Source organism: Ranitomeya imitator, chromosome 5 (genome assembly GCF_032444005.1).
Source record: "Ranitomeya imitator isolate aRanImi1 chromosome 5, aRanImi1.pri, whole genome shotgun sequence".
In the NCBI taxonomy this organism is placed as follows: Eukaryota; Metazoa; Chordata; class Amphibia; order Anura; family Dendrobatidae; genus Ranitomeya; species Ranitomeya imitator.
The window spans coordinates 294,258,788-294,274,549 of NC_091286.1; the positions used below are offsets into that span (position 1 = coordinate 294,258,788).

Here is a 15,762-nt window from a genome sequence, read left to right on the forward strand (position 1 = left end):
AGCTTAGTAACCGGGTTCCAGCACCGCCAGCTGGTCCTCGGTCGTGCCATTGGCTCTTGCACACTGGGGCAACGCATCTGGGTTCCAGCACCGCCAGCTGGTTTTCGGCAGTGTTCTTGACACAGGTACTCCCTCGTGCCAAGCCTGGTTTCAGCACCGCCAGCTGTTTCCGGGTTGTGTCAAGCTCACTGAGACGCCTATGCTTGCCCCGTCGTGGTGCGGCCGGGTTAGCCAACTCCAGGGTGCCTCCAGTTTAGGAGCTTCCTATGTGGGCTGCGTGAACTAGTAGTCAAGGCTGGTTCTGTAGTGCCAGTAGGCCCAGCTCCCCCTGTAGGACTGTTGGGGTTCGGTAACTGCGGCTGCCTCGCGGCCTAGCTGTTCTCTCCTCTCCTGTGGACCTTCAGGTCCACCACCTGGTTCCAGCACCGTCAGCTGGTTCTCGGCAGTGTCTTTTGCTCTTGTACCTTCTGCTCCCCATCCTGGTTCCAGTACCGTCAGCTGGTTCCGGGCAGAGCCTTTGGCTTAGGTGCCTCCTTCTGGGTATCCAAGTTCCACCAACGTCAGGTGGTCCTTGGTAGTGCTTTCGGGCACGGGTACCTCCTGCTTAGTAACCGGGTTCCAGTAACGTCAGCTGGTCCTCGGTAGTTCCATTGGCTCTTGGACCTTCGGCTACCCATCCGGGTTCCAGTACCGTCAGCTGGTTCTCGGCAGTGTCTTTTGCTCTTGTACCTTCTGCTCCCCATCCTGGTTCCAGTACCGTCAGCTGGTTCCGGGCCGAGCCTTTGGCTTAGGTGCCTCCTTCTGGGTATCCGAGTTCCGCCAACGTCAGGCGGTCCTTGGTAGTGCTTTTTAGCACGGGTACCTCCTGCTTAGTAACCGGGTTCCAGTAACGTCAGCTGGTCCTCGGTAGTTCCATAGGCTCTTGAACCTTCGGGTAGCCATCCGAGTTCCAGTTCCATCAGCTGGTTCTTGGCATTTTCTCAGCCTTCTTGTACCTTCTGCTACATTTCCAAGTTGAAGACCCTAAAGTCGACGACCCGGAAGACCACCCCGATGACGACGACGACGACCCGGAAGACCACTCCGATGACGACGACGACGACGGCGGAGACGACGACGGCTGAGACGACGACGGCGGAGATGACGACACTGGAGACGACGACCCTGGAGACGACGACATGGAAGACCGAGAAGCAGAAGAACAAGAGGCTGCAGAACAAAGAGCAGAAGAACATTAAGCATAAGACTTAATATCAGAGCAAAAGATATTATCTAAATTATATGCAGAAGAAGACTAAGCAGTGTATGGGGGTGAGTCCGTTCCTCCTCGTGGTGCCCCTGGATAAAGCCTGATGCTGCAGGCCAAACTGAACGCGGACAAATGTAACTTTTGTGACTGGCAGAACGGAAGGTGTAATCTTCCAACTTTTATAGATAACAACTACGGGAATGCCTGTCACAAATGAGAATATGATGAAGAAGTAGAATAGGAAGAATAATAACAGTGGAATAAAAAGAATATGTAGAATAGGAAGAATAATAATAGTTGAATAAAATGAATATGAAGAATGTAATAAAAAAAAAAAATAGGTAGAAGATGAAGAAGAAGATGAATAAGGTGAAGAAGAAGTTGATGTCAAAGAAGCTGATGATGATGAAGATGAAAGTGTGGGAAAAGTAAAAAAAAAAAAGAAAAAAAAAGAAGGGGAAGGGCGTGGAATAGTGAAACATCAATATCTGACAAAATAAAAAAAAATTTACATACTCAATATCTTTTTCACTCCGAACGTCTTAAAAAAAAACAAAAACATGCTATTCTATTTGATTGGGCTAAACCTCATTGCCTTTAATGTCTCCGCCACCTCCCACAATACATCCTACATTATTCTTAGTTGTTTTCCTTGATGTAGAATGAACCTACAAGGAAAGAAAGGGTTTATTTTAATTCCGATATTTTGGTCCCATTGACTTGCATTGGGATCGGGTATCGGTATCGGCGATATCCGATATTTTTTGAATATCTGCCGATCCCAACCGATACCGATACTTTCCGATATCGGAAGGTATCGCTCAACACTACTGTGCTATCTTTGTATAGCCTTCATGTGCTTTGTGGGCCTTCACCATTTTCAGCGCTATGCAGCTGCTTAGAAGAACCCATGGCTGCTGTTTTTTGGCACAAGGTCAGTTGAGGCTGGGTTTTTATAAAGCTGGGAAATATGCATCACCTGGCCTTTCCAAACAATGATAGTGAACAAGCCATAACTTACAGGCTAATTAAGGTTTGAAACCTTAGTCCGAACACACAAATCTCAAACGGTGCTGAAACTTTTGCATCTGACCACTTTATTTTTAGTAATTTCTAAAATTTTAAAAGAAAAAAAATTTTTTGTCTAAGTAAAACGGAAATGTGTCATCTTTACCTTTTAGAGATCATTTCATCTTCAACTTTCTTAACTGTTCACAATAACAGTAATTTTGACCACTGGTTCCTAAACTTTTAGATGCTACTGTATATGACTCCCAATATGCCGAGTAACAATATTAAAATAACCGATGACAAACAAGCTTTTGGAGGTTTGTTCATTAATCATTCATACACAAAAATACATGGTAGTACTATGGTAAGAGTTCTGTGAAGCAGAGTGGGGGAGTGTAAGCTCACTGCTCCACCATTCACCTATGCCGTCTGAGGCACAATGATGTCACCACATGGTATGGGATCAGCTACAGCAAAAATGGAGAGGAGAATGTGGCTTACTATTTTTTTTCGTATTTTACGGTAGAATTGAAGGGTGCAATTTAGGGTGTTATACTGTGAGATGGGCACTGTGGAGGCATGAAGGGTATGAATCGTACTTTTGGTTTAAACTCCATGAGAGACATCATTTTGTTGTGTGTGGGATACTTGGGACTTTATACTATGGTTGGTATCATACTATGTGTGGGGGCACTGATGGCTTCATACTGTATATGGGATTATGTGGGAGCATCATACTGTGTGGTGGTATTATGGGGACATCTTTGCATGGTGGTATCATACTGTGAGTAAGGGAGACGCATGGGCGTCATAGTATGTGAGGGCATCATTGTGTGGGGGACACTGGCATCATACTGTGTATAGAAAGCATTATGGGGGTTCTTGGTGCATCATAATGTGTATTTGTGGACACTGGTGGCATTATAATGTGTTGTGGCACGAAGTTCTAGAAAAATAATAACATAACAGATAGTAAAATCTACAGTGATAAGCGAGCACTAAAATGCTCGAGTGCTCAGTACTTGAATTGAGCAGGTCGGACGCTCGGACGGGCTCGAATCGAGTAACAAGTATAATAGAAATCAATGGGAAACTCAAGCATTTTGCCTAACAGGAGGGTAGGGGAGGCAAGATAATCACTTAAACAGATGGAAACAGCGCTCAAACTGAATGGGAACAGCTTGGGGAAGACGCCTGGGAACATCTCTGACTCCCAGGTTGCTGCTGGGAACAATGTTATCAGAGAATTACTGCTCTTTTACGGACTGACGATAAAACATACAAAACCGAAGATTATTATTTATTATTATAGTGCCATTTATTCCATGGCGCTTAACATGTGAGAAGGGGCATACGTAATTAAAAAAAAAACAAGTACAATAATCTTGAATCAAACAAGTCACCGACTGGTACAGAAGGAGAGAGGACCCTGCCCGCGAGGGCTCAGTCTATAAGGCAAAATTAAAAAGAGAAAAAAAAAATGCCTACTCAACCCCTTACCGGGCCATCTCTCACAGTATTTCCACATCGTCTATGAATACAGTATATGCTATAGTAAAGAGAAAAGTAAAACTACAATTACAAGTAAATGTGATTTTAACATTTTACTACCTTATCTGGGCATATGGTGTGTGTGACATGGTCAGACACATCCTGTTTAATTTATGACGGAGGGACTCAGACTCACAAAGCCTATGCAATCAATGCAAGAACTGAAAAAAATTAGAAAGAACAGAGTCCAAAATACCATGTATTAGACATAAAGGAGGGCCTCATACACATTCTGTTAAAATTGTTGTTAGGTAGTTGGACTCCTAAAGCCTGTGAAGTGCAAGGACTGCCAAAATTAGAAGGAGGGACTGCAATACACACAGATAGCCTCAAAATTATTTTTTCCCATTTTAAGGAGTAGAACTCCACTCCTAGACTGGTAAAGTGTATGCACCCCTGTAAAAAATTACCCCTGAGGGGGGTATACATATTAATAAGAAGTAGGCCTCGCACATATGTAAAAAATTATGGAGGGAACCCTCTAAAAATTTGGAGCGAGGTTAAGCACGTAGCACAGGGGAAGAGGCAGTGGTGTCACCAGCAGACGCTAATTGTGGACCCAGACGTTCGGCCCACCTAGCTGGGTGCTTTGCGGATATGTGTCTGAGCATACTGGTGGTGGTCAAGCTGGTACTGGTCAGGCCCCTGCTGATCTTGGTATGGCACAGATTGCAAATGACCATTCTTTTATCTTCCGCACTTTCTTTAAAAAAGCGCCAGACTAAGGAACTCCTAACCCTTGTCTTGGTACGCGTGTGGATGTTCTGGGGAATAATTGCCCTTCTTCTCCCTCTAGCCACTCCATTGTCTCTTCTTGCCTGTTGCAGTGTTGCAAATCCTTCCCTCTCCGCGCTGCTGGCCTCGCTCTGCATGGCACCTTCCCATGTTGGGTCAGTGACTTCATCATCCAACACCTTCACACTGTAGTCCTCCTGGCTTGTTGAAAACAGTATCTCATCATCATCTACCTCTTGAGACACTAATTGACCTTCCCAAACGTCGTCATCTTCTGACCATGGTTGCTCAAATATTTGGTCTTTGTCAAGAACATCTGAAATGCGTGAAATTACAGAATAGATACATATTATACAGTGTCACATGGTACAGTATGTACAAATGAATATATATATATATGATACAAAATATGACATAGAAAAGATACAAAAAGGATATGCAAAGGTACAGAGCCTTGCGAAAGTATTCGGCCCCCTGGAGCTTTTCAACCTTTTCCCACATATCACGCTTCAAACAAAGATACCAAATGTAAATTTTTGGTGAAGAAACAACACGTCGAACACAATTGTGAAGTTGAACGAAATTTATTGGTTATTTTAAAATTTTTGTGGAAATTCAAAAACTGAAAAGTGGGGCGTGCAATATTATTCCGCCCCTTTACTTTCAGTGCAGCAAACTCACTCCAGAAGTTCATTGTGGATCTCTGAATGATCCAATGTTGTCCGAAATGCCTAATGATGATAAATATAATCCACCTGTGTGTTATCAAGTCTCTGTATAAATGCACCTGCTCTGTGATAGTCTCAGGGTTCTGTTTGATGCACAGACAGCATCATGAAAACCAAGGAACACAACAGGCAGGTCCGTGATACTGTTGTGGAGAAGTTTAAAGCTGGATTTAGATGCAAAATGATTTCCAAAACTTTAAACATTCCAAGGAGCAGTGTGCAAGCGATCATATTGAAATGGAAGGAGTATCATACCACTGCAAATCTACAAAGACCCGGGCGTCCCTCTAAAGTTTCATCTAAAACAAGGAGAAGACTGATCAGAGATGCAGCCAAGAGGTCCATGATCACTCTGGATGAACTGCAGAGATCTACAGCTGAGGTAGGACAGTCTGTCCATAGGACAACAATCAGTCGTATCACTGCACAAATCTGGCCTTTATGGAAGAGTAGCAAGAAGAAAGCCATTTCTCAAAGATATCCATAAAAAGTGTTGTTTAACCCTTTTACCGCCAAGGGTGGTTTGCACGGTAATGACCAGGCCAATTTTTACAATTCTGACCATTGTTCCTTTATGAGGTTATAACTCTGGAACACTTCAACGGATCCCGGTTATTCTGACAATGTTTTCTCGTGACATATTGTACTTCATGATAGTGGTCAAACTTCGCAATTTTCCAACTTTTAAATTTCTATGCCCTTAAATCACAGAGATGTCACACAAAATACTTAATAAGTAATATTTCCCACATGTCTACTTTACATCAGCACAATTTTGCAACCAAATTTTTTTTTGTTAGGGAGTTATAAGGGTTAAAAGTTGACCAGCAATTTCTCATTTTTACAACACCATTTTTTTTAGGGACCACATCACATTTGAAGTCATTTTGAGGGGTCTGTATGATAGAAAATACCCAAGTGTGACACCATTCTAAAAACTGCACCCCTCAAGGTGCTCAAAACCATATTCAAGAAGTTTATTAACCCTTCAGGTGCTTCACAGGAATTTTTGGAATGTTTAAAAAAAATGAACATTTACTTTTGCTTCACAAAAAATTTACTTCAGCTCCAATTTGTTTTATTTTAGCAACATGGACCCCAAAAGTTGTTGTACAATTTGTCCTGAGTACCCTGATACCACATATGTGGTAACCACTGTTTGGGAGCATTGCAGAGCTCAGAAGGGAAGGAGCGCCATTTGACTTTTCAATGCAAAATTGGCTGGAATTGAGATGGGACGCCATGTTGCATTTGGAGAGCCACTAATGTGCCTAAACATTGAAACCCCCCACAAATTACACCATTTTGGAAATTAGACCCCCTAATGAACTTATCTAGATGTGTGGTGAGCACTTTGACCCACCAAGTGCTTCACAGAAGTTTATAATGTAGAGCCATAAAAATAAAATATAATAATTTTTCACAAAAATGAACTTTCGCCCCCCAATTTTTTATTTTCCCAAGGTTACCAGAAGAAATTGAACCTTAAACGTTGTGCAATTTCAACAATAAAAAGAAAATAAAGTGAAGGACGGCACAAGAGTTTTATAGTACAAACTCCTCTGGACTTGTTAATAAACATTCGATTAACAGGTGTCACGGAGGGTGCGGGAATGGAGTCTGGATGACGGCCGTTTCGCACGGTGTGTGCTTCGACGGGTCCAATGGAGTCTGGACGACGGCCGTTTCGCACGGTGTGTGCTTCGACGGGTCCAATCGGATCCGTCGAATCACACACCGTGCGAAACGGCTGTCGTCCAGTCTCCATTCCCGCACCCTCCTGTACACCTGATGTCCTAATGGATGTATTTATATATTCTTTCCAATAAAGAGCACGATTATACAGCTACAAAAGGGTGAGTGCCGCATATACTATTCTTCTGCATTGTTGTACAATTTGTCCTGAGTATGCTGATACCCCATATGTGGGGGTAAACCACTGTTTGGGCGCCTGGCAGAGCTCGGAAGGGAAGGAGCGCTGTTTGACTTTTCAATGCAAAATTGGCAGGAATTGAGATGGGATGCCATGTTGCATTGTGGAGCCCCTGATGTGTGTAAACATTGAAACCCCCCCACAAGTGACACCATTTTGGAAAGTAGACCCCCTAAGGATCTTATCTAGATATATTGTGAGAGCTTTGAACCCCCAAGTGTTTCACTACAGTTTATGACACAGAGCCGTGAAAAACAAAAAAATAATTTCCACAAAATTAATTTTTTAGCCCCCAGTTTTGTATTTTCCCAAGGGTAACAGGAGAAATTGGACCCCAAAAGTTGTTGTGCAATTTGTCCTGAGTACGCTGATACCCCATATGTGGGGGTAATCACCGTTTGGGCGCATGGCAGAGCTCGGAAAGGAAGGAGCGCCATTTTGAATGCAGACTTAGATGGAATGGTCTGCAGGCGTCACATTGCATTTGCAGAGCCCCTAATGTACCTAAACAGTAGAAACCCCCCACAAGTGACCTCATACTGGAAACTAGACCCCCAAGGAACTTATCTAGATGTGTTGTGAGAACTTTGAACCCCCATGTGTTTCACTCCAGTTAATATCGCAGAGCTATGAAAATAAAAAATAATTTTTTCCTACAAAAATGTTTTTTTAGCCCCCCAAAACTTTTATTTTCCCAAGGGTAACAAGAGAAATTGGACCCCAGAAGTTGTTGTCCAATTTGTCCGGAGTATGTTGATACCCCATATGATGGGGTAAACCCGTTTGGGCGCACGGGAGAGCTCGGAAGGGAAGGAGAACTGTTTTACTTTTTCAATGCAGAATTGGCTGGAATTGAGATCGGACGCCATGTCGCGTTTGGAGAGTGCTGATGTGTCTAAACAGTGGAAACCCCCAATTCTAACAAACCCTAACCCAAACACACCCCTAACCACCAACTCCAATACACCACTAACCCTAATCCCAACCATATCCCTAACCACACCCCTAACCCTGACCTAACCCTAATCCCAAACGTAAATGTAATCCAAACCCTAACCCCAACCCTAGCCCTATCCCTAATCCTAATGGGAAAATGGAAATAAATACATTTTTTTATTTTTCCCTAACTAAGGGGGTGATGAAGGGGGGTTTGATTTACTTTTATAGCAGGTTGTTTAGCGGATTTTTATGACTGGCAGCCGTCACACACTAAAAGACGCTTTTATTGCAAAAAATATTTTTTGGTGTTACCACATTTTGAGAGTTATAATTTTTCCGTATTTTGGTCCACAGAGTCATGTGAGGTCTTGTTTTTTTTGCGGGACGACTTGACGTTGTTTTTGGTTACATTTTCGGGCACGTGACATTTTTTGATTGCTTTTTATTCCGATTTTTGTGCGGCAGTATGACCAAACACCAGCTATTCATGAATTTCTTTTTTTTCTTTTTTTTTTTTGGGGGGGAGGGGCAATTATACCATTCCGCGTTTGGTAAAATGGATAAAGCAGTTTTATTCTTTGGGTCAGTATGATTATAGCGATACCTCATTTATATAATTTTTTATGTTTTGGCGCTTTTATACAATAAGAACTATTTTATAGAAAAAATAATTATTTTTGCTTCGCTTTATTCTGAGGACTATAACTTTTTTATTTTTTCGCTGATGATGCTGTTTGGCGGCTCGATTTTTGCGGGACAAGATGACGTTTTCAGTGGTACCATGGTTATTTATATCCGTCTTTTTGATCGCGTCCTATTCCACTTTTTGTTCGGCGGTATAATAATAAAGCGTTGTTTTTTGCCTTTTTTAATTTTTTTTTACGGTGTTCACTGAAGGGGTTAACTAGTGGGACACTTTTATAGGTCGGATCGTTACGAACGCGGCGATACTAAATATGTCTACTTTTATTGTTTTTTTATTTTTATTTAAAGAAATGTATTTATGGGAATAATATATTTTTTTAATTTTTTTACACAACTAAATATTTTTTTTAACTTTATAACATTGACCCAGGGGGGGCATCATGTTATAAGGTCAGATCGCTGATCTGACACTTTGCAGAGCACTGTGTCACATCAGCGATCTGAAGTGCACTGCTCCTGGCTTACCGCGCTTGGTAAGCCACCTCCCTGCAGGACCCGGAAGCAGCCCCACGGCCATTTTAGATCCGGGGCCAGCAGGGAGAAAAGGGTAGGAGACACTCGGAGCAATGTGATCACATCGCGTTGCTCCGAGGGTCTCAGGGAAGAACGCAGGGAGCCCCCTCCCTGCGCGATGCTTCCCTATACCGACGGAACACTGCGATCATGTTTGATCTCAGTGTGCTGGGGGTTAATGTGCCATGATTGGCCGCGCCCCGCCCCCCCCCCCTCCCCCCCCGCCGTGAGCGCGGCTGATCACGCTGGACGTACTATTCCGTCCTTGGGAAGTAGGGCCCACCCCACATGGACGGAATAGTACGTCCAATGGTAGAAAGGGGTTAAAGTTTGCAACAAGCCACCTGGGAGACACACCAAACACATGGAAGAAGGTGCTCTGGTCAGATGAAACCAAAATCGAACTTTTTGGCAACGATGCCAAACGATATGTTTGGCGTAAAGGCAACACAGCTCATCACCCTGAACACACCATCCCCACTGTCAAACATGGTGGTGGCAGAACATGCTTTGAGCTTGCTTTTCTTCAGCAGGGACAGGGAAGATGGTTAAAATTGATGGGAAAATGGATGGAGCCACATACAGGACCATTCTTGAAGGAAACCTGTTGGGAGTCTGCAAAAGACCTGTGACTGGGACGGAGATTTGTCTTCCAACAAGACAATGATCCCAAACAAAGCAAAATCTACAATGGAATGGTTCACAAATAAAAGTATCCAGGTGTTAGAATGGCCAAGTCAAAGTCCAGACCTCAATCCAATCGAGAATCTGTGGAAAGAGCTGAAAACTGCTGTTCACAAAGGATCTCCATCAAACCTCACTGAGCTCGAGCTGTTTGCCAAGGAAGAATGGGCAATAATTTCAGTCTCTCGATGTACAAAACTGCCTGAGACATACCCCAAGAGACTTGCAGCTGTACTCACAGCAAAAGGTGGTGCAACAAAGTATTAAGTTAAAGGGGCCGAATAATATTGCACGCCCCGCTTTTCAGTTTTTGAATTTCCACAAAAATTTTAAATAACCAATAAATTTCGTTCAACTTCACAATTGTGTACAACTTGTTGTTGATTCTTCACCAAACTTTACATTTGGTATCTTTATGTTTGAAGCATGATATGTGGGAAAAGGTTAAAAGTTCAGGGGGCCAAATACTTTCGTAAGGCACTCTAAATATCTGGATCAAATAGGAGAGGGGCTGGGGACAAAGGAAGGGGGAGGGGAACAATAAACAATAGGTCCAGTGGAAACTTAAAAGCGATATTCCCATCTCTAAGATCCTATCCAAATATGCAGTAGGCGTAATAATAATACTAGCAAATACCTCCAATTAGAAATTTAGTATAGTGTTTCTGATTCGCCATGTCTCTTTCGTCATGTGCAGACATTGCAGGACCTTAGGTATCCATGATTACAACCACTGATATAGTGACAGCTAGTTGCTTGTGGTCCTAACCATGAATACCTAAGGTCCTGCAATGCCTGCACATGAGGAAAGAGACAGAGGGAATCAGAAAAACGATACTACATTTCTAATTAGAGGTATTTGCTAATATTATTATTACGCTTACTACATATTTGGATAGGATCTTGGAGTGGGGGAAAACCCCTGTAAATCACTGTCACCTTATGGGTGTAGGTAGGTAGAAACTTAATGGAGTAATAACATAAATCGTAAGCTTTGTTGCTTGTCAAGGAGGACCTAAATTACATATAGGGTACAATTAACCCCTTCATTCCTCCCAGCAAGATTTCACCTTTATGAAAAGGCCATATTTTACAATGTGTCAGTTTATGAGGTACTAACTATGGAACGCTTCGGGGGGGCGTGGCCTGGAGTGAGATGTGAGCAGACGTGTGTTGATCCGGCTCCTGCCTAGTATCTAGCCAGGACATGCTTTGTGGTACTCAGACGCTTCAGTGCCTCCCTACTGTGAGGCCCAAAGTGCAGTGACCCTACCAGATCTCCCAGGCCTCAGAACGCCGGGGATCCGGACAGAAAGGCTCAAGATGGCGCCCATGCCGCTGGTGAGACGGACGCGGGGGAGGGGCGACCCAGGGAGGGAGCAGGCGGCTAGACGCTGTGAGCAAACTGCAGTGTTTTGCCTGGAGAACGGGGGAGTCACGGATTCAGGCTGAAGATGGAGGAGACATATGCACATCGCGGAGGTATGTGAGGGGAGAGGAGGAACCGGAGCAGGGGAGGAAGACAATGATGAGAGTGAAGATGGGAGTCGGAGCAGCTCGCAGGGAGGTGATGCAGGACATGGCGAGGTGGCTACAGAGTTGCTGCGGGTGAAGATGGGAGAGCTGCTATTGCCGGAGGAGCCAACCTTAAAGGATGTTTTTCCTGCCATTATACACTGTGACTCTTCTATTATCAATATGGCGGCACAGTTGGGCAGCATTCAAGCTAATATGACCAAAATGCAGCACGCTATGCATGTGGTGAAGGAGAGGGTAGGAGAAGGAGAAAAGAGTCTGTGCTGCAAAGGACTATATAGCAGGAGCCAAGAAGGAACATAAACAAATGGCATTAGCCCTTACTGCTGTCCATGCCAAAGCGGTTGACCTGGAAAACAGGTCCTGGCGCAATAACTTGAGATTTTCCGGCACTCCGACCAAAGTTGAAGGTAATACCCTTACAGAATTTTTTGAGAAATGGCTCATGGATAAGATGGGTGCCAATAAGCTGTTTCGGTTCTATGCAATTGAACGATCCTACAGGGTTCCCACGTCCCCTCCCCCCTGGAAGTCCACCATGGACTGTAATAGCTAAAGTGCTCCACTATTGGGATAGAGATACTGTTCTGAGGCTTGCTACGGACCAGCCAGACCTCGTGATTAATGGTTTCGCAATCTCCATCTTTCCAGATTATTCTATCGAAGTGCAGAAACAGAGGGCCAGGTTTACTGACATCAAGAACAGGCTACGGGAGATTGGTGTGAAATGTTCCATATTATATCCTGCTAAGCTGCGGATCGCAGCTGCAAATAAAGTTCACTTTGCCCTCTGACCTGAGCGCCACTGCCAGAGGACGCTGAAGACGGAGCCGCACTGGAACAAGGAGAGGTAAATATCGCACAGCGCTGCGCTCCCCCTCCCCGTATACTTACCTGCTCCTGGCGCTGTGTCCCTGCTTCTTCCACCGCTGGATCTTCTTCCTGTATTGAGCGATCACCGTTACCACTCATACAGTAATGAATATGCGGCTCCACCTCTATGGGAGGTGGAGCTGCATATTCTTTTCTGTAATGAGCGGTACCATGTGACCGCTCAATACAGGAAGAAGCTGTAGCGCTGGAAGAAGCAGGGACGTCCAGGGACCGCACCGGGAGCAGGTAAGTATAATTACACAGCCCCCGCTCCCCCTCCCCTGCCGACCCCCGGGTATGACTCGAGTATAAGCCGAGAGGGGGACTTTCAGCCCAAAAAAATGGGCTGAAAATCTTGGCTTATACTTGAGTATATACGGTATTGATTCAGGGGGCGATATGTGTGTTTATTGTGCAAACTTAATAATAGGCCTATACTACTCAGGTCAGTGTATGTTCCGCCGCCATATAATAATAAAGTGCCTCAGAAAATATTGGAAATCATTGCGGGTTTCCCAGGGATCCCGTACTTAAAGCCGGGGGGGGGGGGGGGGAATTGTACTACATTTGGTGCTTTGTTAAGAGAAACGTCTATGATTGATCTCTAGAGGGTTCGTAGCCTCGGGGTGCGTAAATTCTTGTGTTATTCAATGACTTCTTCTTTGTCAAGGATTGATTTGGCGTTGGAGCATGACCAGATGCTATGTCTTGTGACAGATGTGGGATATTTGATTAGAACGGTGTCTGACCATTCTCCATTGTTTGTCTTGCTTGGTGAGCAGGGTCAACTAATGAATAATAAACCCCCTTGGCTATTAAATCCCTTCTGGCTGCAGCTAATTGATAAGGGAAGTGATTTAGAGAAAGAGCTCAGAGAGTTCTTTGGGGTTAATAGTGGTATGGCGCATGAAGGGATTGTCTGGGAGGCTATGAAGGCTTTCTTCAGGGGGCTTTGTATTAAAGGATATATAGGGTCCAGACGAACACTAATAGGACCAGTGGGTATTTATGGAGTTGAGGGAAGTGGAAGAGGCATTGACCTTGAACCATCCACTCGCGCAGAGGAAAGGCTTAAAAAGGCTCAGGCTTTAGTAAGTGCGCTGTCATTTGGGAACAGCAGAACGAAAAAAGATGTTCCAAACTATGCAATCTCCTAGCCCTGGTGGCTGCTGCACATAGAGACAATGCTTACATATATATAGAAGCTGGGCATAAATCCAAACAAGTAATAAAGTGGAATAGCAATTGGATAAAACGTAACCTTTAATAGGTATAAGTTAAAAATAATAAACGTACAACATATAAACCAGGGAGGGACACCCGTGTATCTATGTGACCCTAACCAACACAAAAAGGGGAAGAAAAAACAAAATACAAAAAACACATATAAAATACTGACAGTACTCTAGCCTCCAAAGACTATTGAGATAATAATCCAAAGTGCCGTTTGACTATACGGCCAACTATTGGTATACTTGAAACACCAGATACAATGCTACATATCAGAGAGTGCACATATATAAAATACCCTGTAAACCATGCATGGTACATTGATATGTATGTCCAAATATATCATAGGTGTATTATCACAAAAAAACAAGGAAGTCAGGCACAACAATATAAATGTAAACCCCCTGTACTATTACACCAAAGGAATATCTACTTATTACTCATGCTATTAATCATATGCCATAGGCAAGATGTAATGTAGCCTGAAGCCCATAGAGTTCAAAGGTGATCAGGTAGTATAGATATATCGGTGCCGTATATGTAAGGCGCTGTAGGAGACTGTCAGTAATCTAGCAGCATGTATCTAAGAGGCATATAATAGACCAGAGGTCACCATATCAAATAGCAAGGACGGGACCACGCTGCCCCATGAACACCTTTCATGAGCATCCCCCTTTGTGTATAATGGTGCGGTCTCAATCCTTATGAAACAATCCTAGTTGTCATAGAGCGGCACCCAACTGTGCCACTTCTGCATAAGGCACTATTACATGAAAAGATCTCACCCAATGGTGGAGAGAATCATCCTGTCTCTCAAAGGGTGAGAAAGCCTCTGTATGAATCGGCGTCTCCCGACGCGTTTCGTCCGGTAGGACTCATCAGGGGAGTCTAAGAACCTGTGTCTGCCGCTTTACAGGTCTCCCCGCTTCTGTGTTTAAATAATCTCAAGCACGGAGGCGCGTACCATAGGCCCCGCCCCCGGCGTGTGACGAGCCTCCTGTGCTTTGCCTGCTACTTCCGGTTTAGCGGAGCGCTCATGCGGACTGCAGCGCTAAATACCATGGAGACAGGACGCTAAGCGCTCCACTCCACTGTATAGCGCTGTCCGACTCCCTGTCTATCAGGCTCCATGCCGGAATGTTTTTTTGTGTGACTCCAGTACGGATGGGTCACCAGATATGCGAGCACAATAAGACCTGTGCCATAATGTGTATAATGCACAGAGTTCATGCGCCGCATCTGAATGGATGGACAGTTTTTTCTAAAATGTCCTATCCGCCCGTTGATATGGTATAGTATTGAATAGACCACTTGTATAGGTTCCTACTGCAGGGTCCAGAAGAGAACAGATATAGTACTCTCACAAAGCTCATGAATATTATACTTAGACATAAAAGAGAGACCATGATTGAGTCACAAGCCAGGCATATAACCTGATGAGATAAAAAATCAAAAATAAAAAACAACCACAAACCATGTACCGGACCCATCATGGTAAACCCCACTACTGGAACAGCGGGGGAAAGAGGAGACGGAGCAAAAGAACAAAAAGTACTTATATAAAAGGGGAGGGGTATACACAAAGGCACGCCGTATATTATTAGAAGTACCGGACACCACTAGACCCCTGGACTAGATACAGGAATGAAGGAAGGCACCCTATTGTGCCCTATCCTAATGCCCTATCTTCCTATACTCCTGCCTGACGCGGAGGTTGGCACCCTAGGAGATCCTGCGCATATGGCGCCCCCACTCAACGACGACTGTCCCTACCTTTCTGTCCCTATAGTCCCTAGTTAGGACAGACAGGGAGGAAGAATTATGTGCATGTTGAAACTTAATGCCAGATGTAAAAGCCAAGTGGGTGGGGAATATGTGCCTAGATAAAGATGGACATGTCTTGGTCCTGCCTAGCGCGGGGGTTGGCACCCTAAAAAACCTCTCGCATTGGCGCCCCCACTCCTCGGCGGCTCACCCTCCCTTAATATCCCTATTGCCTCAATGAAAGGCTTGTATAGTGTGTAAAGGGAAATGAGAAAGACTGGGACAGTCTATAAAAAGCAGTTATAGGGCTG

The 15,762-nt window shown here is 44.2% G+C and overlaps 1 protein-coding gene across 2 annotated transcripts in view; it reads right to left on the bottom strand.

Moving 5' to 3' along the window:
- Nucleotides 1-3,543: 3,543 nt before the first annotated feature.
- The window catches only part of LOC138637505 (uncharacterized), a 67,857-nt gene continuing 55,638 nt past the window's right edge, over nt 3,544-15,762 (bottom strand). For both annotated transcript variants that reach the window (XM_069726252.1, XM_069726251.1), the window contains one exon: nt 3,544-4,862. In XM_069726252.1, coding sequence (XP_069582353.1) covers nt 4,312-4,862 — 551 coding nt within the window. In that variant the 3' untranslated portion in view covers nt 3,544-4,311. The remainder of the gene's footprint in view (nt 4,863-15,762) is intronic.